This window comes from Aplidium turbinatum, chromosome 3 (genome assembly GCF_918807975.1).
Source record: "Aplidium turbinatum chromosome 3, kaAplTurb1.1, whole genome shotgun sequence".
Taxonomy (NCBI): Eukaryota; Metazoa; Chordata; class Ascidiacea; order Aplousobranchia; family Polyclinidae; genus Aplidium; species Aplidium turbinatum.
In genome coordinates this window covers 17246567-17274045 of record NC_137474.1, presented here as the reverse complement: position 1 = coordinate 17274045, position 27479 = coordinate 17246567, and the positions used below count along the sequence as shown (strand labels likewise).

Here is a 27479-nt window from a genome sequence, read left to right as displayed (position 1 = left end):
CAATTCTTGTTACACCATTAATCCAATTTTTTATTGTAATGGAAATATCATAATTTCAGAATCAAAATACTTTATCATCCCTACCATATCTAAAAACACCATGTCGCTTTTTAAAAAATGGAGCATGGGGCGGGAGAGGGAATAGTTGTCTCTGTGTATTTAATTATTAATTATGTGCCTGTGTTGTCGATTAGAATTTGTTTTGTGGTGTTGTTATTGTGAAAATACACCTTTTCCATCACTTTTGGTGCTAATTCAAATCGGGCCTTATTCACAACACGTGCATCTAATAAGGCCCGCTAGAGATTTTTTTTATTTTTTTAATATTTTACAACCCCTTTTACTTAGAAACTTGTTTCATAGATATGTTGTTTAGATAGACCCAAAGTATCCTCATTCTAAGTTTCGTTCAAAATTATGCTGTATTTACAAAAATATTGAGGTTTGAAAATTAGCGGGCCTTATTAGCTGCAGGTGCCTTACGTTTTTAATATGTAACTGGTAATCACAATGCATTGTAAAATCTACTTTGTGCAAGATTAAGTTTAAATTGTCACTATTATGTCAAATTGCGTCACATTTGCATCGCTATAGGTCAAATTTAAACAACAAAAATTCAAATATCTCAAAAACCTAGTGTGCTGAAGAAAAAAAAAGGACGTTTTCAGTATCAGCGTCAAAAACCCTTCAAAATTCGTCTATTCAGGTTTCTGATTGAAACTTGCTGTTGACCAGTGTAATTATTCATCAGAGACAGGCGATACCTGGTTCAGGCAAGGAAATTGAAAAAAAGAAGCTGATCAGTTAATTGTGATCAGATACGGAGATACGGTATTGTAGACCAGTAATAATTACGATTGGCACATACGGAGAAAACAGTCCACAAATTAAACTTCTTAATCCGATGTCACAATTCTTTCTAGTTCTTATACGTAAAGAGACTTTGGAAAAATTGATCAGTTTATTGGGATATCCAATGCTAAACAGTCAAATAAGTGGTCCAATAGTTACTTATGAGATAATAAATGAAAATTCTTAAACTGACGAATGGTTCACCACTTCCAGCACATAAAAACATCACATTCTGAACAGCAAACGTCTTCGTCAATTTCAAAATAAAGATACACTACTACTTGCAACAGCTAAGTATTGTATTAACGTGTACTTTAAAAGGTCGTCGCTAATTAATTGGATACGCTACTGTATTACATTGTATTATAATCACTGAAATCATATTGAATTGATATTAATAACAATACCGTCTATTAATTTTCAGTGCTTATCTAAGTACTGTCTGTAAATTAGTATATTTCGGTAGATGTTCATTGTGATGGCGTTTTTGCTTTGAACATTAAGTTAGTTTTAACAAAAAAAACCTTAAGCGAGTAATGTCGGTCTGGAATTGCATGCGGGAAGTGATTTTCTGATGTCTCTGGATTTATTAATATTCAATTGAACACTGAGAATATGTCCTTATAGTCTTATAATGTTTGTAATGTATTGTATTGAGTTTAAATTTAACCGTTGTTATTGCGTTCATAAACGTAGTTGCACTGATGAGAATTTAATATTCGAAAACGCCTTCTGCAACACTGTATTTTGCACTCTGCAATGCCTGATGCAGATTTATCTGTAGATTTCCATCACGCATTGAAGCGGTGATCTGATAATGAAATTTTCTACGGTTCGAGAAAAAGTTTTCTCTGCCTATAAAACGTTGAATGGTAGTTTAATTAATTATTTCTGAAAGTTCCTTGGTTTCATATTATCTAATTTACAATTGGCAATAACTTCCTCTCTTAAAATCTATTCAATATCGGCTAGAACTCTACAATCGTTTTCAATATACTTTTCATTACAACTTCTAAACCTCATAATACACAACTCTCAACATAATTCTAATAATAATTATCAAATTACACGCCTATGCATAACAGGTTTGCTTCAGGACCAAAAGCTTCCACAGACTAGAGTAATATTACATTACATCACAAGAATTTACTCTTCTGAATTTACTTTACAAAATGACACGTAGCCCTACACAAAACTTTCTAGAAGCATATTTTACAATAACAGATTTGCGTAACTAAAGGTTACTATCGATAAGTAGGTCGTCGAAACACCACAACAGAATTATGTAATAAAAAAGTACACCCATTCTAGAACATGTAACCCGCCGCCCGAGCTAAGGATATTGATTGTGACATCCGGAAATGATCGGGTCTATTACAGGCTTCGAAATTCGTTTTTGTTGACGGCGGACAAACGTGTCCGGTCTGAGCAGCTATCTCGGCGGACAAATTAAGTAACACGGCGGACACACCAGTTTTAGCGTTGATCGTCACGCTTAATCACTTTATCTTGATAATTCTTTGCCATTTGAGAACTATAGCTACGGTTGAGAAGTCTTTTTAAAATTTCAGCGAAGTCACTTTGAAAGGCTTTCATCAGACCAACGACGTGCGCTTGAAGAGTCAAAGCGCGGCATAGCTGCTTAATACGCCACATAACTAATTAACTTCCACCGAACGAGGTCGTGTGGCTTATTGCGTCACAATGCTCTGGACACGAGTTGAAAAACTTCTACACTAACGCTACTATTTTCTGTTGTGCAAAGTTTCACTAGGCTTTTTTCTTTGGGTTTATTTTTGCGAGTCATATGAGCGAAAGTGAATTTCCCCTGGGCCTTTTCTTTCTTACTGTAATACCAAAACTAAACAAATTTTGCTGCATCTTGCTGTAATAGCCTACTCGTATAATCTAATTTTGTAACCAACCTTGCCTTATCAATATAACTAGGAGATCAAGGCCAGACATTGTGACGTAAAACTTGAACTAAGTTGCGCGTGATTAGTGTGAAAGTACCGGTACTCCCATCGGTTCTTAGCGAATAATTCACCTTTGTTACGCTGATTCAATGTCACCAATCGTTGAAGCAACGTAAAAATCGAAAGTTTTCCTGCTTGAATGAAAGCTAGAGGATACAGTATTAACATTTTCTAGATGCGCGCTAGAATGCGCGGGAAATTATATATTCGCAACAATTGTTCGTGCTATGCAATGACGATTTCTACCGCTATTTCTCGGCGGACAAATATGACCGATCTAGATGGTACTTCCCGCGGACATCACATGCTGTGACGGCGGACATGACCGCCGTGTCCGCCGTGAATTTCGAGGCCTGGGTCTTGGTGCGTTCCATTCAATCCTCAATGACATGCCAAAGTATTGGGAGCTACTGATTTGATGAGCAATGAGCATAAGTCAGAGTAACTTTATTTGCTACACCAGAATGAAACCAAATAGATATATAATATATATAGTATAGGTACTGTATATCACAGATCAATTACCTGAGAGATGACAACGGCAGATTTCAGATTAACATCCATTGATCTGTTGATTAAATTATGATGGATAACTAAAAACAGTGGAATCAACAAAACATATAGCTAAAGAAGCATGACATGTCAAGTTTTAAATTGTAAGGTATACAAACCAAAAAAACACAGTTATGCATTCGAAAAACTGTTAAAACTTCTTTTGAATGTAAAACAAATCGTCATCTTATTACATTACTTAATCGTCATCTTATTTAGCAAAAATTACAGAAATGTACTGACCCAGACAGCAAAATCCGTCATTTTTACATTGATTCAACATCTGCAGACGTTAAAATGACAAATTTTGCTGTCTAGGCGATTAGTTACAAGTTCTGGTAACATTATTATAATCACTGTGATAAAGTCTAATCCAGTGCGTACTTTTATTCATTTTTGATGCAGTATTTTGAAATCATTACAAACCAAGATCGACATTCGGCAACTGAGCAGATGAGCTTGATAACTTTGACAAGCTCATGAAACAGCGATCGACTCAAAATAACTCTGAAAAAATCTGGCATAAAAGCATACAAACTATATGCTTACTTATCAAAACTTTCTATCTTCATTTCCAAAAATGGTTCCAGAAGAGCAACCCCAGCATTGTTGACAAGCAGATCAATCGGACCACATGACTTAATGTGGGGTTCAAGTGTGGTAAAATCACTGACGTCACACTGAACTGTTTTAATAGTTGGGCACTGAAAAAAAAACACTTTCAGTATGGAAACGAAACAACTTAAAGTTGAGAAAAACAAGTTAAAAATAGAATTGCAACTAAAATAAAAGCTAAATAGATATGATTCAACTAAACCATAATTAACTTTCACATTAATATATATTATATACCGGTACCTCTTTTTTCAAAGATTCTAGATCTGATAAAGTTCTACTTAAAGCAAAGGTTTTAGCCCCACATTCTACCAGCTTCTTTGCAATATCTCGTCCAATGCCTACAAAATAGATCAAAACAACATACAGTAAAGGCAAAACTAATTGTCTCTTTTAGACATCTCAGCAAATTATAATCAAGTAAAGCAACGTGTGTTTGACAAAATATATTAATTTAGACTGAAAACCCACATATAGTAACATTAACAGTGTGGTTTAGTGTGTGGTACAAGTAGGACCTTTGTACTTTGGGTAGTCATCATGGATTTTTAAAACGTGGGTCTCGGGAACTGAGGTCTTGATCCATAAACTCTTTAAATAAAGGACTGGAATGTTACGATCTCGAGAATTGTAACTTGAGTCCGAATGATTAACTTGCGTTCTGGGCTGAAATGACTTCTAGAGAAGCTAGAAACACAATCTTAGAATCCATATTGGGGTTTTTGAGGATGGCGACTTCAATAGTGTTACTTTCAACACCGTTTGAGGTCATTTTCAAGGTCAAAATATTATATTTTAAGATCAAATTACTAAATTTTGGTACTTTTTGCGTTTAACTCGTGAAGCAAAACATTTTTAAAGAAGTCGTGACGAAACATGTTATTACATACACAACATAAGTATTTCTCACCACTATAACTATTATTTAAAGGAGTCTATGATTACAATATAATACACAAAGTGACAATACATAACAACATGACACTCAAGACTTTTCTTTGTCACTTACATTGAGGACATAAGTTTCCAATAGAATGTTGGCTAAGGACATAAGTTTCCAATAGAATGTTGGCTAAAGTAGTACAAGCAGCATTATTACTAGCTAAAGTTGCATCTACAAAGGATGTCAGCTCAGCAAAATGAAACCGGCAATGTATTTCAGTATTGTCATGCAAATTACAGGCATTATATATGTACAAAAAAGACAGTTAACAACAATCTCTCAAACCACAATTCCGAGTGATTCCACAGGATTTAAATGCTGTTACAATTCAGCTATAGTAAATGAAAATAACGTGTTACGATACGTCGAAAATACGTAGATCATGCACAATAAAATTTTGTCATTAAGTAAGCCTTTTTCCAAGTGGAATGAACAGAACTCTTGCCCCACATTTCCCGTTAATCAATTGCAGTTGATAAATCGTCAGGAAAAAGCTGCTATGCCGCCTAAAAGGGCATTTATCAATATATCGCCATTCGTAAACACGTGAACTTCAAACAACTTAGGCAGTGTAGAGAAAATATCTTACACAACCCAGGTAGCAAAAGCTGTCATTTTTCTATTCATTCAACGTCTGCAGACTCCAAATCAATGGAAAAAGTGCGGATTTTGCTAGCTGGGAATAGATGCAGTAGGTGCACAATATCATGTTTCGTCACAGACTTCTTTCAAACAGTTTTGCTTTACGAGTTAGACTAAAAAATTACCAAAATTCTGTAACTTAACCTTAAAATATAATATTTTGACCTTGAAAATAACATCAAATAGTGTTGAAAATAATACCATTGAACTCGCCATCCTTAAAAACCCTACTATGGATTCTAAGATTATGTCTCTAGCTTTTCTAGAAGTCACTTTTGTCCAGGACTCAAGTTAATCATTCGGACTCAAGTTACTAACCCCGAGCATGGGAGGTTCCAGTCCTTTACTTAAGGAGTCTATGTCTTGATCACATACCAAGCTAACAAGTGGGTCCACATTCCACCTTACGGGCAAAAGCCTCGACTGGCTAAAACTTGTTAGACAATAGACACCTTGCTACTTTGCAGGAAATGCATTTTAGGTAAAGGCTAGGCCCACCGACTATAACTGTGGTTAGTGTCAGGAAGGGCATCCGGCTGAAGTACTCATGTTTCAAATTTTGCATGATGCAGCAAAAACAAAAGATAGCCCCTGGCCTTCAGCAGCGCTTAGTTGGGCAAGGGGTGTGAAAAATCACCTGGTTCCAAAAACATGTTTTATAAAGTAAAAGTTGTGGAGTGTGAATTAGATGTTGGAATATATGAAGTTTGTGTGGGAAAAGAACCGAAATATGTGAAGAACTAGGAGGATGGATGTATGTTGCCTAGAAGAAGATGGCGGGGCAATAATCGCGGTTTTTAGGTGTCGACGTGAAGAGATATTAGTTGGGTGGCAATAGGGTGGCCAGAAAATAATGCAGGGACTGCTGGTGTAGGTTTCTTGGTTAAAGATAACAATGGTACTTGCGTTTGAAGAGGATGTTGCATTGTTGCAAGAGAGTAATCTGTGCTTGTGTGACACCTCAAAGTGGAGGAGAGTATTTAGAAAAGATCTTCTTCTCTCGTGTTGTCGCTATATGTCAGGGCATCCGTTGGATAGCCACTGCCTGGTGTCGTTGTTGATAGAAACTAGGTCTTCCATACCATGAGGTGGTCTGTATAGCCGGCAATCCTTGATAATGTGGGCTGTCTTCTGCATTTCACCACACTCACAAGCAGCACTCTCTGCCAGGGTCTGCTACTATTCGATGAGTCCGATTCGGTGAGTCTGATTCGGTGAGTTCCTAACCTCTAACCCCTAACTCTAAAATGGCAATGATAATTAGGCTATGGTACCCGATAATTTAAAAAAAAAATTGAAAAAATCCCCGTTAAGGGATCGGACTCACCGAATCGGACTCACCGAAACGGGCCATTCCGCTCTGCCAAGCCCCAGCGCAACATGTCTGGCTCTGCACCATAGCGTCCAACACCAGTGAGCAAACGGTTACGCTTTGATGAGGCAAGTCTAGAGAGGCCATGGCCCAGCTGGTTCTCGGGCGGGGATCTGAATACTTGGCGAAGTGGGGACGTGCTGCTTGACCATTGTTCACACCACTTTGGGATGGACGACAAGTGGCTCCTCGTGCCCCATCCTGTGAGTAACATCTGCACCCAAGCAGATGCCAAACGAAACTTGTCAACCAAGAGCCTCCACCCGGATAGCACAGCTGCAAGGGCCAATGGACAAGTTCAGACGCCCTACCATTCTGCAGCTCAACATAGAAGGCTACACAACAAGCAAGATCAAAGTTGTGGAGCAGCTTGCCCATACCAACCGGCAGAGGTGGGCACCCGCTACTTTTAAAGTAGCGCGCTACCCGCTACCGCTACTTGGGCCAAAGTAGCGTGCGCTACCGCTACCCGCTACCAATTTACAAAAATAGCGCGCTACCCGCTACTCGGGCCAAAGTAGCGCGCGCTACCGCTACTTCTTCCGCTACTTTTGTCTGAAATGACACTAGGAAACACTCAAGTCCCTAGTGACGCAAAAACAACCTTGAAAACGAATGTTATCATTCGTTTACGCTGTCATTTTAACATCGTTATAGAAAACACATTCCAAAGGAAATTTATTGTTACGCATCTTTCAAAAACACGAGCATTTCAAAATGAGAGTCACTAAGTCCTGCCCGCTTTCGCTTAAGCACATCTTTTCCAACAGAGAAAAATCTCTCCACAGCAGCACTGGAAGGAATGGGTGTGTTGTATTTAATGAACAGGTATGTTTTAACTCGTATTCGAAAAGCTCAAGGACTTGCTCTTGTCCGAAAAAAAGGCGTCCACAATTGCTGCTTCTTTCTGCACCGACGTTCCACGGGATAGCGCAAAGACTCCAAAAAATACATCCTCAGAGTCATGACTGGTGTTGGTGTCGCTCTTCTCGGTATCAACCTGGTTTGATGTCTCCCGCAACAGTCGAATTACATCTGTCTTGACTTTTTCTCGCAGTGCGTCAGCATCATCCGTGGAAACGTAGTGCAGAAATTGTAGTCACGACGTCTTGAAGGAGGGATGAAGACATGATGCCATAACGCATTTCATGTTGTTAAAGCACTTGTTGAATCGTTTCTTCACCCCTTCAAGGACTTTCTTTTTCAACTCCTCACAGGTCACAAGATCACTGATCTCGGTCAACTTCTTCTCGCAAATTGTGATGGTTGGAAGCAAGACTCCGTAATATGCCTTGGACTCGCCCTGAAGAATGTCTAAAGCCTGGCAGAAAGGCTTCATCACACAGAGATATTCGCCGAAGAAGTTGATGTCAGCTAGAAAAGACCGAAACTTTGCAACCAAGCCGATTATATAGCTGCTTGACCACGCCAGTATTGCAAAAAAAAACAAGCATTTTTTTCAATTTAAATTAAAAAGTAGCGGGTAGCGGAGTGCGACTGAAAAAAGTAGCGCCTCTCCCGCTACTTTGGAAAAAAAACAGCGCCGCTACTGCAGCCGCTACTCCAGCTAAAAAGTAGCACCGCTACTTTTACCAAAAAAGTAGCGCCGCTACAAAAGTAGCGAGCTACTGCCCACCTCTGCCAACCGGGCACTCGTCATCCTACCCCAAGAGACCCACTGCACCTCTGCAGATAGGCTAGCTATTCCCAACTACACGCTAGCTGGGTCTACCTTAAGCAGGAAGCACGGCATTGCCACGTTTGTGCATGAGAGCCTGAAGTGGACTTTTGTAAAACAATCTCCAATTGATGCTGAGATTGAGTGGGTGCGCATTTGTATCTCAGACTACGTAGGTGTGCATCAGGGTTCTGTATTGAGCCCACTGCTCTTCATCATTGTCTTGGAGGCCCTGTCACTCGAACTGCGCACAGGCTGCCCTTGGGAGCTGTTGTACGCTGATGACCTTGTCATTATCGACACCTCATTGGAGTCACTAGTTGACAGAATCGCCGCCTGGAAGAAGGGAATGGAAGCAAAGGGCCTAAGAGTGAACATGGGTAAGATCAAAACAATGATCTCTGGCATCAACTAGAACTCCCTAAAAAGATCAGGAAAGCACCCTTGTTCGGTATGCCTAAGTGGAGCCGGTAGCAACTCTATCTTCTGCACCAATGGCTCACACCGGGTCCACAAAAAGTGTAGTGGAATTAAAGGGTCACTCAGACCGGACCCACACTACTCATGCCCACGCTGTCAGGCCACAGCAAGACGAATAGATGGCAGGCCGGTAAGCGAGGTTGAGGTTGAAGGTGGTGCACTTGACGTGGTAGCTGACTTTTGCTACCTTGGTGATACCATGTCTTTTGGAGGGGGCTGTGAGCATGCGGCTATAACTCGGTGCAAGTCAGCCTGGAAAAAGTTTAGAGAACTCCTCCCTATCCTCACAAGCAAGCCACTTCCTGCTGCAACCAGAGGACAAATTTACTCCAGTTGTGTAAGGAGTGTCATGCTCTATGGCTCTGAAATGTGGGCTACTTTAGCAAGCACCGTCAAGCGCCTGCAACGTAATGACAGAGCGATGGTAAGATGGACCTGCCTAGTCACACCTGAAGACAACATCCATTTTGAGACTCTGCTATCAAAGCTCAAATTTAAAAACATCAGTGAAGTCCTCCAATTAGGCAGACTGAGATGGCTTGGTCACGTTGAGCGCAGCTCAAGCTGGATCTCAGAGGTCAGATGTGTCAACATCGCAGCACAGCGGGGTTAAGGTAGACCAAAACTTTCTTGGGAAGAACTTATAAAACGTGACCTTGTAGCCCTGAACATAGACTCTGCCAACCCAATAAATCGCGAGGTGTGGAGGGGAAGACTTCGTTCTCGACAGACAGACAGGCCACACACTCGACATGAGGATTAATTCATGGCCTGTACAATCAAAATTGGTTGATGATGATGACTACAACATCGTAAACATCTACAAGCTCCCATCCTCGCGAATGTTGCCACCATCCCTTCCAACGTTCCCCTCCCCCAGTCTCTACGCTGGCAATTTCAACTGCCAGCACATCGACTGGGGCTACAACAACACAAGCAGCGACGGAGAATTGCTGGCTGACTGGGCCTCTACAAACCATCTTGCCCTCCTATTCAACCCAAAGGAACCAGCCAGTTTCCACTCCGGCCGCTGGGGAACAGAGACAAACCCTGACTTGGCCTTCGCGAGTGTCGACAGTTCTCTTCCAGACAGACCTGTGCTTGAGAAGTTCCAGCGGTCCCAACACCGGCCGTCCCTCATCATCGCCTCAAAACTTGTGGCTCCTGTCCCGAGTTCACTAGTGAAGCGATGGAACTTCAAAAAAGCCGATTGGAATCAATACAGCCTCCTGACCAACGAGTCTGCTGCAAAGTTACCACCACCTGAAACATGCAACGCAGACGAGGCATACCAGGACTTCTGCAGTGTCATAATAACTGCGGCTAAGGCCACAATCATACGCGCCGACTTCCGGGGGGCAGCGCCCCCCATAAATTTATGGTTGAGGGGCAACAAAAATGGTTATTACAAGTGGTGTTTCAAAGATAAAACACTTCGCGAAAGAGATTTAGATCATTTAAACAGACGTAAAGAATGCTGAAAGCGAAAAATAGCCTACTTTGCTCTGGCCCGCAAAACAGCAGTTGATCGCATGGCTTTCTCATACGGTATGAAAATTTCAAAGTAGATGGTAGAGTAACTTACTCTGCTGGAATAGTCACGTAACTATTCACTGCAATATTAAGAAAACCAGCTAAAAACAGAGAGAGACTGTTCACCAGGCATTTGGTAATAAAATTAGTTTGCGTTCTTCTGGTGACTATATGCTAGGTTACCTCGTGATGTTAAAGATGATAACTAGCTTTTGTATTTCCGACGTTTCGTCAGTCAGCACGACTGACTTTATCAAGGTGGCTAAAACAGGTTAACACAACCTGTTCAGCAACGATGGCACAACACAAAAACATATTGATAAAATGAGTAAAGTAAAGCAGCAAGAATCAGAATTAAAACACGCAACGATACCTAGAGGTTAAACTAAATGCAGTGAATGCCTAAAACCAGTAGGCTACTTTCCAACAGCGTAAATTTATCTATCTATTGGGCCACTGTCAAGAAACGTTGAAAAGACATCAGACAAGACAGAAAACAATGGGATTAGCAATAACAATGGTAGAGAAAACGCACTGAGAATGGAAAAGGTGAAGCTAAAGTTAAAGTAATTTTTTGTACACAGAGGGGAAATTCTGACCATCTTTTTGGTTAAGAGCATGTTGTGCCTTCTGGTTTATGTACCATTTTTCTGTGAACAATCTTTTTGTATAATCCTTTTCAGTTTTAAGAATGGTGGCGTTGGTCCAAGTAATTTTATGGTCTGAATTTATAGAGTGTTTGCAAAGAGCGGAATGCTCTGGACGTTGAAATTTAATAGCTCTTTGGTGCTCGTTGATTCTAGATTTAAGATCACGTTTTGTCTGTCCAATGTAGATTAAATCACAGTCATGACACGGAACTTGGTAGATCAATCCAGAAACTTCACCTTCTTTCATGGGGTCTTTAGCGGAGGGAAGGTATTTACCTATTGTCAGATAGGGTTTCATCGCAACCTTGATTCCTATGCCATAGAGGATACGTTGAATTTTGTCGGTTACCCCCCTTATGTAAGGAAGACAAGTAAAAGATTTATAAGGAGGAAGCGAAGGTTTCGGTCGCTGTATGCAAGCAAGTTTTTGTGGAAATCCGTTGAGCATTAAAGTGTTGTGAATGTTTTTCTTGTGGTGTGAACGTTCCGAATCATCCGTTATGTGAGTGTCCAGTCTGTTGTACAATGTTTTGGCCACTGTGAGTTTGTGATGCTTGGGGTGATGTGAGTTGAACTGCAGGTATCTGTCTGTATGTGTTGGTTTTTTGTGTATGGTAGTGGTTAGTTTCTTATTGTTGCTATGGCGAACCACTTTAACATCCAAAAATGAAATTGTGCCAGTGGCTTCATGTTCTATGGTAAATTGAATGGATGATGAAATGCTGTTAAGGTGCTTGTGAAAATCATTAACTGCAGTTTTTTTGATGATGCAAAACGTGTCGTCAACATATCTAATCCATAATTGTGGAGGAGTGTGAAAAGTGCTGATGGCTTTGCGTTCAACGAATTCCATGAAAATGTTAGCAACAACTGGAGAGATGCAGGAGCCCATCGGCGTACCATAAATTTGGCGATACAACACATCTTTATAACATAGCTTTATAACATAAAACCAGCTAAATTAGACGCGCTATTTTCAACGATGTCTTCCCGCTGTGAGATCAATATGATTCAACAGAACGCATAGTTTTGTTCGCAATGTGTGAGAATTAAATCGAAAACCGATAAAAGAAAAGGTGTTTAATGGTCTTGGTATATTGCCTGCATTAACGACGTCTTTTACCGCTATTATCATCTAGCCAACCTGACATCATTGTTGTTTTATGCGGCCGCTAAGGTTTGACATCGACTTCAACGATCATGAAATGTTACGTACCGGTAATAAGAACTGATAGCCGGTTTTCACTCTGCTTGAGATCATGATTTTTTGCATTTTATTTCGATAACTTCACTGTCTTGATCGTTGTTATTCACTTGCACGAAAAGGAAATTAATCGGCTTGTTTTCCAATTGTTCCAATTATAAGCTATCAATATCAAAATTTTTACGACTAAGCTTACTGCATGCGTAAAACTAATCGTTTCAAGCAGCGGTTCTAATAAATACGGTTTGCGACCTAGGTGTCAATATAAACATGACAGTAAGCTTAATCAAAGACTATTTTAATTGAGTAGAATAGCAAGATGGTTATAACGTCATCACCTTTCTCGCCCCCCAAGGTTTTTTGAAAAGTCGGCGCCTATGGCCACAATACCACGTGGCCATCGAACCAGTTATACACCATGCTGGGACTCTGAGTGTGAAGCTCTCTATCGCTCATACCTAGGCGCCACAAGTGGTGCTGCTTCTAACACCGCCGCAACCAGACTACTTGAGTGGCTGGACAGCAAGCTTGAGCAATGGAACGAAGCTGTCCAAACCATCGACTTCTCACACTCAAGCCGCAAAGCATGTAGCATTATCAACAACCTCACTGGGCGCTCAGCAAACTCCCCTCGTCAGTGCCCCGTTTCTGCTAATGCCATCGCTTCCCAGCTAGTGCAGAACAGGGTCAACAAGACAAAGGACGGCAAGGCATCCTGCCTTGTTGCCAAGGAAGTATCTGCCCTTTGGCGAGTGGAAACACCACAAGAAGAAGCAATCTCTGGAGACTTCACCTCAGAAGAATTTGCCACCGCCCTCCACCTAGTGAAACCACACAAGTCTCCCGTGCCGAATAAGATCTGCCCTGAGCTTGTGCTCCATGCCCTAAAGTCCTGGTTACGTAGTTTCCTCTCTTTCTGCTTGCACCACTTCACAATCCCAAAAATCTGGAGAAGAGCTTTAATAGTTGCGATCCCTAAGCCTCACAAGCCACCAGAGGACCCAAGGAGTTATCGTCCGATATCAAGACTGATCTACGCACGCGTCAACCCAATCATCGACCCGCTCCTTCCAAAAGGGAAAGCTTGGTTTCGGCGCGAAAAATCCACCGTAGATCAGGCCACACACTTAACCCAAGACATCGAGGATTGCTTTGAGGCAAAAAAGAAAGCCGGCGCTGTCTTTCTAGATCTTACAGCTGCCTATGACACCGTATGGCATCGCGGCCTTACTTGTAAGCTGCTTTGCCTGCTTCCTGACTGACATTTATGGTTCATATGATTATGGAACTTGTCAGGAATTGAAGCTTCACCCTCACCACCGATAGCTCACGGCGAAGCAGACTGAGACGCCTAAAAAACAGCGTCCCACATGGATCATTCCTGGCTCCATTTTATTTCAACATCTACACCCACGACCTGCCAACTACGGTCTTCGCAAAATATGCTTATGCAGACGACCTGACAATTCTCCACTCCACAACGTCGTGGGAAAATCTAGAAGACACCTTGAGCCAGGACATGAAAACTCTCTCAGCCTATCTCCAGAACTGGCGACTGAAACTCAGCGAAACCAAAACTCTGGCAGTTCAGCTTTCCACCTCCATAATCGGGAAGCTGTTCCTGAGCTACACGTCCACAACAACGGAAAATCTCTGTCCTTCTGCCCCGAACCAAGATATCTTGGGGTGACACTGGACAGATCGCTCACATACCGCCACCATTTGGTGTCACTGCGCAAGAAACTCACATCCCGCGCTGCGCTACTCAAGCGCCTGGCAGGCTCTAGCTGGGGGGGGCGAGGGCTGACACTTTGCGTATAGCAGCCTTAGCCCTTGTCTACTTTTCAGCAGAGTACTGTGCACCTGTTTGGTGCCGCAGTGCTCACTGCCATAACATCGACACTGCCATAAAGAGCGCCATGCGCACAGTGACCGGATGCCTGCGTCCCACACCATTAGACAATCTCCCCATTCTCGCTGGCATCCAACCCGCTGAGCTTCGTCGCAAAGAAGCCAGGGTTGAGAAAAACCCGGGTTTTTTTAAAAAGCCCAACCCGCATCATGGGTTTTTTCAAAAAAACCCGGGTTTTTTTGGGTTTTATTAAAAAAAGATTCAAAAAACTTAGATTCATGCTCATTTCACCTCAAATACTACTTTTTACCAATGAAGTGCCTCTCACTTATAGTACATACTGGCATAACTCAATAAAATAATGCACTAGGGCTGTTTAACTATGAGGCCTTCTTGCATAAATGAGTTTTAGTGTAGTACAAAATGGCATTACCGTACTTGATTTTTGTGTACAGAAATATCCACTGTGTTTTCAATTTATCCTTGGAAATTTCCTTCACAATCACATCCTTAAGTCCTAATTTGAAGTTTGTTTTAAGTACCTTGTAGTACTTTAGTTCATTTTTTCAATTTTCTGATCAAAATTGGACAAATATGATGCTCTGGGTTTTTTATGGTTTTTTTAAAACAACCCACCCGTTTTTTTGGCTTGAGTAAAATACCGACAACCCTGGAAGAAGCCACTCTGTCCCTCGGTCAACGGGCACTGGAGCCTAACCACCTTCTCCACTAAGATCTCTGCTCTGCCAAACGAGCCTTCGTCGACTGAAATCAAGACGCCTATTCATGCCAGCCGCTCAACTTCTTATCAAAGAAGCTGATGTACAAGACATCTCTGTGACTGCTTGGGCGGACCATAAATGAATTTCTGAATAGAAGTCAACCGCCACCAGACTCTATTCGTTCCTCCCCGACGCACGCCCAATCGGTCTAACACTACCAAGACAGGCATGGGTGCGCCCAGGGCTGCGATTTTTGCTTTTTTCGGTGACGAGGTCACTCGACACGCGCCATCACTATTCGACAAGCGCCGTGCCTTACAAAAAAAAAAAAAGGAAAAAAAAAGAAAATAAAAAGGAAAAAAAAACTGAGAGAGGACTAAACATCGTCAGGTCGAGGAACAATCGGGGGTGGGGGGACATCACGTGATGCAATCATAAGAGTGCTGGCTTACGTAAACTTTCTTGCGCCAGGTACTTTAAAGCAAGGTCTAAAAGCGACGCTTCACACGAGAAACTCCCAAGGCGTCAGCGCCGCCATTTTGAACACTGCGGGAGAATGCTTTGATCGAAGTTCCAACGCCTGGCATCAAACATTTCGCCACACACGTTTTGTGCTATTCGACACAACGGGTTTCTTGTAGATAAAATAACCGAAGTAGGCTACTTTAAATGTCAACGTGTTTGCAAGTTTGGATTTATGTCTGACTTATGCACTTGTTGTTCCAAGATTGCAGAAACGTTTTGCAATGTGAATAAAGAATAGTAGACAGATAACCACGGTTGCAACTTGACTTCCATCCACTAAATAGGTTTCTGTAATTACGTAATGGGCGATTTTGCATTTGCATTCACAAAAGCACACAACCCAGCTGGCAAAACCCGTCGTTTTTACATTGATTCAATGTCTGCAGACGTTGAATCGAAAAAACGAGAAGCGAAAAATACACTAGAGTAGTCTATCACAAGTCACGACCGCACTGTTTGATTTGTAGTGTTGTAATAATACCAAAAGTAGCGATACGCACGCTGTTACGTTAAATCACGTCAAATAACTCAGGGGAAAAAGTAAGTTAATTTTGGGTTGATTCAACGTTCGAGTCAGCACAAATCTATTTAAATTTTCTGGCGGGTTACATTGCGTACCCAGACAGCAAAAATCATCATTTTTACATTGATTCAACGTCTACAGACGTAAAGTCAATGCAAAAATAACGAATTTTGCTGCCTGCGTAACAATGCCCAAGAAGAAAGTTACGTTTGTTTTACATTAATTCGACATCTAGCGACTTTGAATTATCATAAAATAACGTTAGTTGTTCAACCAGGTACCGGTAACAAATTAATATCTCACTGCGGGATGATTGCCTCGATTTACGTTTACACTAACATAATTTCGGCACAATTGAGATACTGCGAGCAAACACGAGTCTGTTTGATAAAGAACTAGCTGTCAGAATCGGAATCATAAGACGCTGTATGGGAGGATGAAGCTGTCGCATCGTCACTGAAATACTTGAAGACGCAAAACTGCCCGTTCATGCACGCGCAATGCCATAAATTATGATCAGAAGCATTATTTTTCTTTTCTGCCGAAGAATCGTTTATCCAATTTTGTACTACTTTTTTAACTTCACCCCGTAGCTTTTCTAATTCCGATTTGTTTCTGTCATAAAATTCTTTACAAATTTTGCAAAATACCACACTAACTTCCTCCTGTTTGATATAATCTATAGCAGGTAAATTCCACTTTTTAACTGTATCTTCTTTCACGATGATTTATATTCGCAACGACACCGGTAAACAATAAGCATTCGATGAAAGAATAACTTTTGCGTAACAATAAGCCGGTATTTATTAGGTTGCAAACTTTTTACAGTTCACAAGAGCATTGTCAGCGCATAAAATAGCTTGCGTGATGCTCTGGGCTACCGCCGTGTGACACGCGAAGAAGAAGCGCATAAAATTTCGTTTGATTAAACATTAAAGCATACGGCAATTGTCGCAGCAATCCAAGGTGTGTTGATTTGGCGACGGCAATGTTTTTGCCGTCATAGATGGAATCACTCAACCAGCGTGCGATTAAAAACTTAAAGTAAGTGATTCTGATACCACACAACTTGTGCGGTAACTCGCGGCCAAACGCTTATAATCTGACTCTTGTGACGTCATATTACTACTCGACAAACAAGCGTAGAATTTTTGGTCGTTCGACAAGAAAGAAAAAATCGCAGCCCTGGGTGCGCCTCAACCGTCTTCGTACGGGCGTCGGGCTTTTCCGCTCAACCATGCACCAATGGGGAATGGCCTTTTCCTCCTCTTGTGAATGTGGTACCAAGGAACAGACCGCAGAACACATCATCAATGACTGTTCCATCTTCAAGCCACCTAACGGAGTGGAAGGTCTGCGTGTCATGGATGATGAAACCAAAGACTGGCTGCTTTCTAGTAGCCTTCCAGTGTAGTACGGAAACATCATGAATCTAGGGTGGTAAAAGGCGGAATGGCCCGATTCGGTGAGAGTCTTTTTCGGTGAGAGCCCTATTCGGTGAGTTTTTTTTTTAAATTATTGCGCGCCGTAGCCTAATTATCATTGCCGTTATAGGGGTTAGGGGTTTGGGGTTTTTTGGGTGTGTTTTGGGGTTTGGGTTTTTGGGTTTTTTTTGGGGGGTTTTGGGGGTTTGGGTTTTAGGGGGTTTTTGAGAGTTTTGGGTTTTTTGGGAGTTTTGGGGTTTGGGTTTTTGGGGTTTTGAGGTTAGGGGGTTTTGGGGTTAGGGGTTTTAATTAGGCTACGGTACCCGATAATTTTCAAAAAAAAATTAAAAAAAATCACCGAATAAGGCTCTCACAGAAAAAGGCTCTCACCGAAAAAGGCTCTCACCGAATCGGACTCACCGAATAGTAGCAGACCCGGTAAAAGCATAGACCCTTGGCCCAGACGCTCACGCGACGACAACACCATGCCGCATGGCACCACTGTTTGTTAGGGCTTCCACCAGAGGCTCCCAGAAGGCCTTGTACAGCGCGTAAAAATGGCTTTCTTGATTTTAGCCGCTGCTTTGGTGGATATCACAGCGTGGTTGCATGTACCAGATGGCCGGGGTTTCCAGCTTTACGGCTCAGGGAAAGAACAGCACGTTGGCGCCGTAGTGCAGCTGGCTCAATGTTTGCAAGGACAGGCAAGCAGTTGTTGATTGGCACATTGACAAGGTCAGTATGGGCACTTCTACACGAAGTAGCAGCACAGTATTCAGCAGGGGTGTAGACTAAGGCTAAACCACTTGTTCTCAGCACTGAGGGGCTAGCACCCCACCTTGTACCAGCAAGACGTTTCAAGAGAGCAGAGCAAGCTGTCACTTTTCCGCGTAAGTGTTCTAGGTGTTTGCGGTATGTAAAAGACTGATCAAGTCGAACGCCAAGGTATGTGGGTGTGGCTTCAAAAGGAAGTATCAGAAAAGATGAGGTTCTATGACAATTTGGCAGAGGAGTGGGACGACATTGAAGAGGGAGGCATACAAACAGTTGCGCAAACACAAGTCAGAAGAGAATGAAAAGAGATACAAGGGTTTGAAAAAGAATGCAAAAAGGGTGGTGGCAAGAGTAATGAAAAACAGTGCGGAGGAAAAACTTAACAAATAAGGGAAAAGTCAAAACAATGTGTTCAAGCATATAAAACAAATGAAAAATGATGGAAAGGATATTGTAAGTGGAAAATGCATAAAGAGTAGGCTAGAGATGAAAAGTTGCACTTTAGTCCTATATGAACATTGAACATATGGAAAACATTATGGATGAGGAAAATGTATGGGATAATATCACAAAGGCTAATTCAGTGAAGGGGTCTGTGGAAAAGGTTACTTGAAAAGAAAAGGTGAAAGCAATGGAGAAAATGAAACAGCATAAAACGGCAGGTCCATCAGATGTGATTGCAGAGACGACAAAAGCAAATGGAGAGCTGGAGGTTGAAATGATGATGCTTGATGATGTCGACAGACATTTGGTCGACTAGACATTTGGTCGACAGGACATTTGGTCGACAGACATTCGGTCGACAGACATTTGGTTGACGGGACGTTAGGTCGACAGAACGATTCATTTTAGGGTTAGAGTTAGGGTTAAGGTTAGTTAACTAACCCTAAAATGAATCGTTCTGTCGACCTAACGTCCTGTCGACCAAATGTCCTGTTGACCAAATGTCTGTCGACCAAATGACTGTCGACCAAATGACCGGGTACCGATATTGTAATACAGTATTATGGAATGAAAAGTGTAAAACGAGTATTGGAGAAGCCGTGGAGAAAAGTGGTGGAATTGAATGAGACGCAACTTTGGTTCATGCCGGAAAGGGGAACAACAGACGCTTTGTTCATTTTGAGAAGAAAGCAAGAAGCATACAAAAAAGGTGAAAAATCTGTACCAGTGCTTCGTTGATTTAGAGAAAGCGTTTGACAAAATTCCAAGGAAAGTAATGGAGTGGGCAATGAAAAGCAAATGTATACTGGAGGTGCTAGTAAGGGTGGTGATGTCGATGTATAAAGTTGAGAAGAAAAGAAAAATATAGTTTAAGTCAGTACTCAGATGATTTTTTGTGAAAGTGGGGGTACACCAAGGAATCGGTGTGAAAACATGGAACGAATTTCCTTCTTCAATTAGAAAGACCGATTCAAAGTCACTTTTTATTCACAAACTTAAACAACATTTAAGCAAAACGGACACGCACGAAAGACAACATAGAAAGGCTTTCTTGCATTCTTGTGAAGATTTTAGTGGAAATTCGAAATTATTTACAAAAGATTAGGCTTACCTAACAATAATATCGATTGCTTGTGCTGTACTTTTATGTTTGTAGATATTAACAGCAAACGCAATCCTCCATAATCAACACGACACGTCGCAAAGGGGGATGAGAGCTTCATCAACACCATCAGGACATCATCATCTACCAGCTCATCCATTCCATCACCCACCAGGACAAGAAACAATAACTTAAACTGGATATCAAACCTCAATCGTCTTAGGCTACTGTGTGATGTGCAGTCTAACCATAGAAAGAGCTCAACACCTGCTCTCCTTGGCCACATTGAAACGGGCTTTTGCCTGAGGATGGGTTTCTTTTATGCCCGCTTTTCTTTGTCCATCCTATTATTATTATTATTATGACTGCTCATCCACATCAATATTGGAACTGGCAAATTCAATCCACAACACTTTTCATTAGGCTGTCATTCATTACTACATGTGTGCTTCTCTCTGTTTTTGTTTTATTTTTTGCTACCGGTACTTGTTTTTTGGGTTTTGTGGCCATGCTAACTACTGATACATAGCCTACTACATAATTTTTCATTCCGACACGTTTTAAACCTTCCAAGGTTTTGCCACCTTTTCCCGTTCATTAACGTGCTGGTAGGTCTATATCGATTTTTGTAGTTAGTATCTTTTTTGTCCCGGACGCGTTAATGACGAAAAAGAAAACGATTGATTGATCCTTGGTGCTGTCACCTATTATTTGCTATTTTGGTTGATGATGTGACTGAAAGGGTAACGAAGGGCTTGCTGAGCAAAATTTTGTACGCTGATGGTCTGGTCTTGACCAGTGATAGTATGGTGGGAAAAAGTTTGCAAAATGGAAAAAAGCATTTGAGACAAAGGGTACGAAGGTACATCAAGAAAAAACGAAAGTGATGGTGAGTAGAGTGGAAGGTATAGGCTATGTAATTGTAAAGAGCAAAATGGACTCATGCGCAATATGAGGAAAGAGAATGATGAAAAATTTGATGCATTGCAAGGGGTGTAGTAAGTGGGTTTATGTAAAATGTGTTAAAATGAAGAGAGCTGCATGGCCATTTTGTGTCAATTCACACAGTCCAGAAATTCAACCTCTCCAATTTTTTTTAAATTTACACACCTTTTCACTAACCCAAGCCTCGAAATTCACAGCAAACACGTCCGCCGTCACAGCATGTGATGTCTGCGGGAAGGGGTTAGGCTTAGTTGGTCAAAAGCAAGGCTCAGTTGGGCAAAGTTCAGGGAATGAAAAAAGTTTTCATTAAAAATAAAAAATAAAGTCTATAGGAGAGCGCTGGAGTTGCAAGTGGAGGGTCGTAGAAAACAAGGAAGACCCAAGAAAACGTGGAAAAGACAAGATGAAGAGGAAAGCAGCAAGGTGGGCTTGACAAGAGAGGACGCATTAGTTGCGTTAGACAGATCAATGTGGAGGCAGGGTGTGAAGGCGATTGCGGCACTTGGAGGTGAATCCGGCCACCCTCGGTAACGGGGACATCATTAAAACTGGACTACTACTACAGTCGAAATCGGCTAGTCGCATATCGGTTAAGAGCAGTGTTTCTCAAACTTTTTTAGTACATCGCCCCCTTTTCGTTATTGAAATAAAATTTCGCCCCCCTAATTCTGTCAAGTAAAATAAACATTGATAATAGAGTGATAGACAAATTTAGTTTTGGGAATTTAATCAACGAAATTGACAGTAACATGCATACACGATACTGTTAAATGAGATGGATGAGCTTGGCGACTTTTACAAAGTTTTGAAATGTTTGGCGACATCTTCGTAAGATAGAGCCGAAGATCATCCCGTTTATGAACTAGCAAGCGATTTCTTTGCTTTGAAAGCATCAATGTCACAGCCGAAAACCCCTTTTCAACCATATATGAAGTAGGAAACGACAAAATCCACATTCTAGCTTCTTTCCAGAGAAGCTCATATTTGTCAGCAACCTGGCACCAAAACAAATCGTATCGATCATTTCTGAATTTCACTCTTGACTCATTGTTTGTTTGTTTTTCATATCTTTACCCTGCATTGCGGGAAAGCGGACTTGAGCCCTATGCATCGGTGTACGCCTTCCGACGTACACCTGACCCACGCTGCAGCCGACGACAATGACTGTTTCCGGTTGTCTACTCTACTTGTGACTTAAATTTGGTACTACCCAATACCCATTACTCGAAATCGATCACTGGGTAGAGGCAATTATCGTAAAGTTTCTTGCCCAGAGAAACAACAGCAAGTGCGGGTGGCTGGAGTCGAACATGCAGGCTCTCGACTGCGAGCCCAAACGAGCTAACCACTCGGCCACTGCTGCAAACATTATCTGTTTGCATATCAATGAACTGTTCTTGAAGTTCCACTTCTACAGTATGGCTGTAGGTTCGGTAGAAAATGGTTGCACCACTCCGTTTGCAACATGGAGGTCCACGAGATCTAGAAAGCGAAGTTTCATGTCTTTATGAAGCATATGTAAATATGAGCAGTATTTTTCCGTGTTTCTGTAATAATATTCTCGCTCAAATTGGGAAACTGAGTTAAGACATTTTGACCTGCGCTTTTATATTTTTGACGCATTTCATCACAATATTCAGTGATTCATGCAGTTCAGGACTGAGCTAATACGGGCAACCAAATGCTCACGGTGAATTACACAATGTATTGCAATAAGTCCAGGAATTGCTCTTTTCATCAGTGCAATGAACCCTCGATGCTTTCCAACCATTGCCCGAACACCATCAGTTACGCATTGTAGAATATTCTTTAGTGGAACCCCCTTCTCTTCGTAGAAGTTTTTCACTGTGCATTAAAGATGCTTGAATGCCCGAATATCTGCAGGAAGACTGAGCAAAAAAATTATTTCTTGTTCTCATATTATGAACAAAACGCACATATCCAAGCAGCAGCGATACATAGTCGGTCAAGGTGGAATCATCTATTTGCAGTAAATGGTTTGCGCGTTGGAATGTTGTTAGCGCGTTGGACTGTTATTGGTGGTTTGATAAATTCGCCCCCTTCGAGTGTTTTCGCCCTTCGATCGCCCCCCCTTTGATTTTTTTGCCCCCCCTGGCGCTCAAAATCGCCCCCAGGGGGGCGATTTCGCCCACTTTGAGAAACGCTGGTTAAGAGCATAAATCGCTTTAGAGCATAGCATTGCATAATCCCAAACCATTCCCATTCACTTGTGAAGAAAATTCAACGGTTAGTCGCATAATGATTAATCGCATAAATCGGCTAAGCGACTAGGAATTCTTGATAGATTTGTAGACTTTTATCACTTAACCGCATATTTCCTTTGGCAAAGCAAAGTTGCTCAAGATAACACCTCAAGACAGACAGTTAGCGCCTACATGATTTAAACAATAAAGTAAAACCGCACGAAAAAAGGCCTTCTCTTCTATGATTTGAGTACAGTGCTGTATGAATCACAAGACCACATTTCATTTATGGATTGTTACATCATAAACAAGTATCATTACGTCGCAGTACGAACTGTAGAACCACAAGACTAAGGAAAATCTAAATCGCATGATTAGTGAATTTTCTTTCTTGCTTGCTGAAGCGAATTCGTTACGGTTGGGTGATCACGGCAGCTACCCGAAAGCCACGAGGAACGCGCGTGAACAGTTGTTGCTGCGTCACACTTCGCTGACCAACAGCCAAACAAAGTAGTACCGTTATTTGGAATTCGGTTGTACAGTACTATTCTAGAATATTCTGTAAATCTCCTAACACTCCAGGTTACGTATTAAGGCTCAATGCCTTCGTTCATCGAAAAAGTCCAGCGGTCTGTTTTCACGCTTTTGCGTTAGATAAACGTTCGGTATTGACGTATAGGATACTGTCAAACAATGTAAACGGTTAAGCGCATATATCGTTTAAGCGCATAAAAAAGCTTGACAAATTGACTATGCGCTTAAACGATTTCGACTGTATTACTATATTGACAAGCTAAACGGGTCCATGTCTTTTAGGCGCCGATTAAATAGGCGCACACACTGTGGCGTCGGGATATTTAGGTGGGGAGCACTGTGGCGCCCGTTCATTTAGGTGCTATTCCTAGTAAAGTCTGCAGATTGTATCAGCTCGGCAAGTAGGGCAATGCTTTTCACACAAAATGTTATATTGAACAGAAAAATATGTTGTTTTGTTAATGCGCATGTGGAGACGAGGTGCGAGACAACGCTCTACTACTCTTGATATTAGCACATCTCCACAGGACATTTTCTATGCATCCTGAACACAGGTTGCAGCCAGAAGGAACCTTACTTAATCTGTTACCTTTCGCAATTACTTCTACTCATGATGGATTGGTCATGATTGTGGCGATTACGTATGAGACAACGCTCTACTACATGAATAGTTGAATACATTTATATAGGACGTATGAACCCTGGCTACAAATTGCAAGCATAATGGTGCAACTTTGCTCGTTATTAAACCTAGTCGAGGTTTTGATGGAAAACTAAGGTACTCTTCACTCAAGCCTACTACCCGCTTGAATATAGACCACGGTATATTTTATACTGATGTTTAGTGTAGTTATTATTTGACTCACTAAAAGTGAACTCAGTCATGTTCGGAAACTTGAATAATAATTTATTGATAAAGCTTTTGCCGACGCAAACTTGGACTAACAACAAATAAATGCCAAACACGCGCATTAAAATACAATATATTTTTCTGTTCAATATAACATTTTGTGTGAAAAGCATTGCCGGTTTAAGCAGCTTCACTCACGGAAGCCATTACATATTGTTCTGTTCAATACAACATTTTGTGTGATAAGCATTGCCCTACCTGCCAAGCTGATACAATCTGCAGACTTTACTAGGAATAGCACCTAAATGAACTAGCGCCATAGTGCTCTGCACCTAAATACGCAGACGCCACAGTGTGCGCGCCTATTTGACCGTCGCCTAACTGTCTGCGCCTAAAAGACTTGCTCACAGCTAAACAAAGTAACCATATTGCAGATTCAATTCCTGATGAGGACACACGTACGTGTCAAAAACGTTAGAGTCATTATGTTACATATTTTGTTATGTGTATGTAATTGCCTCCATTACGTTAAACCCGCTAAGGTTACTTAGTTTTGCTTGTCAATGCTTTAAAAATGTAAACTCTCAACCAAAGCTTTACTATATTGACATTCTGTAGGATATATACTTAGGTTACAGTTCTTGTGTTGTATTAACCTAGTCTAAAATAAACCATACAGTCATAACAATCAGTATTAATCTCACTTCTCATTTCAGTAATTTTCTTACCTATTGCTATACTAGATATTATATGATACAGACAAAATCAGTTAAGCAGTTATCTTATTTACCACATACTTTAATACGATTATCTGATTGTTGTGCTACATCAACTTTCTCTAGAAAAACGGGTTTATTGCAAATGGGCATTATTTATAGAAATATGTGTGTGCTAACTCAGTTGAATGGGGCATTATGCATAAAACAAAGGCAAATGTATATAATATCATAGCGATTCAGGTGTGTAAGGTTTTCATTCATTTTATTTGTTGCAGGGTCTTTTACATTTCCAATTCTTCTCTCAGTGGCCCTATTGTTGTTATCAAATGATTTCCAAAATGTAGGTTGGCTCTGTGAAATCGCAATGCAAGGAATCTCTTTGCTTCTTTTGACAAAAAAACTGCTTCAAACGTACGTACTCGTACAGCTGTGGATATAATCCTACAACTCGGGTTAAACTTAGAAAAGTTTATTAGTACATTGTCAGCGATCATGCCAGAGAATATTGTAAGATTATAGCAGTTTTCAACAAACTGCAGCAGTCAGACTTTGTACGGTAGCCTATCTAATTCACTGCCATAAGTGCTCATTCATTCTGTCGATTCTTTCGCCTAAACGAAAGAATCGACCAGTCCAGCTGTAAGAATGGTTTCACTTAACATCACTAAAATTTTGGGTAGGGATTTCAGATTTAAATGCAACAAATGGTGGACATGTTTAAGCAATACAGGCTATAACGAATCTAGTTTATCTGTAGGCTACCGTAATTCATTTTTTTAAACATAGTCTTAATTGCTATATTCTCGAAGACCTTATCCGTCTGTTGATGTTATTCAAACAAGATTATTTTATTTGAATAAAACTTTCTGAAAATACCAACATGTCGAAACAGGCTGTCAAGGCCTTTGGAAGAAGTAAATTACGGTAATTTGTTTTAATTTGCTTCGCTTGGCTTTTATGCTAGGCACTGGAAATCTTTTTTCAGTAGTAATAATACTCATTTTATAAGCTACAACAAATCCAGTTTATCTGTAGGCTAGGCTCATCAAATGTTCCTACAAAATATCTTACCTTTTCCAGCTCCAGTGACAAGAGCACACTTTCCATTAAATCTAATGTTCATTATGTTTTTGATTATGTGTAATTCAAAATAGTAAAACAACTGTTTGAAACAAAAGTTCGATGCTAAACTTTAGGCTGTGGCTATATTTACACTATATAGTGTAATAATAGCCTCAATAGTGTTGCCAGATAAGGAATTCTGCCCTAATTTGAGAAAACTTTAAAGCTGTTGAAAACAAAAACTTGTATAAATTTGGAAATTTTTTTTAGTCCTGGAAAGATCAAAACCCTAATCTTTTTCCTAACTCTAACCCTTACCTTAACCCTTCCTAACATTAATCCTAACTCTGGTAACACCTGATTGTGGAAAAATAGCCACTGCCTAAACAGTGAGCTTTTGAATCACCTATGTAGTGTACAATTGCATGCTTAAGACAGGGTTGCCAGATTGATAAAACAAAAAAGGCCAAATGCATCCCCAAAAAAGGCCAAATTATAGAAAAAAAGGCCAAACCTGAGGTTCTGTTCGCTTTGTTGAAATCAGTGGTGTTTTTACACTTACTTTCAACAACAAATTAGATAGTATATACCGTACCCAGTTTCCAGAGGTGGGCAATAGCGCGCTACTTTTGTAGCGCCGCTACTTTTTTGGTAGAAGTAGCGGCGCTACTGTTTAGCTGGAGTAACGTCTGCAGTAGCGGCGCTACTTTTTTTCCAAAGTAGCGGGAGAGGCGCTACTTTCTGCCCACCTCTGCCAGTTTATATTGTTCTACATGTTATCTGTTGAAGAAGAATTGCTTAGTAAAATACTGAAAAAATGTAATCCATAAAATACAAACAGATAAGTATGGAAACAATTACAATACAACTGAAATATGTATATAACATTAATAGGCTAAGCATCATCCTGTAGACTAAAAAGCCATTAACGTCCACCAGTGAGAGCCTGGTGACTAGTGAGCAGAGGAAAAAGGAGATAATATTGGCATATCACTTAATGCAATATATATGAAATAGTAGCCTATATATGTAGGCTACAATATTTATACCCAATACAATTACTTGTAGGCTACGGTACATTAAACACCCAACACTGCAAAATCAGAGATATCAATTGCATTTATGTCCAACATCCTTCCACAATGAACACTCCTTATTCTAGGAATACTAGCGCCTCTTGCCATTTCGTTACTGCTAGTTTCAATATATACAATATCAGATGTAAAACGCCTTATCATTATGGCACTCATCAAACTTTGTGCAACATTTTTCATTCAGCAGCATGTCCGTTCGTATTCGCAA

General features: G+C 40.8%; 1 protein-coding gene across 1 annotated transcript in view; it reads right to left on the bottom strand.

Annotated features, from left to right (window-relative positions):
• The window catches only part of LOC145767020 (L-xylulose reductase-like), a 32073-nt gene extending 5675 nt beyond the window's left edge, over nucleotides 1-26398 (bottom strand). The window contains exons 1-4 of the mRNA XM_082578749.1: nucleotides 26187-26398; nucleotides 4239-4336; nucleotides 3930-4084; nucleotides 3354-3396 (exon numbers count right to left, since the gene is read on the bottom strand). Coding sequence (XP_082434875.1) covers nucleotides 3354-3396; nucleotides 3930-4084; nucleotides 4239-4336; nucleotides 26187-26238 — 348 coding nt within the window. The 5' untranslated portion in view covers nucleotides 26239-26398. The remainder of the gene's footprint in view (nucleotides 1-3353; nucleotides 3397-3929; nucleotides 4085-4238; nucleotides 4337-26186) is intronic.
• Nucleotides 26399-27479: the final 1081 nt, after the last annotated feature.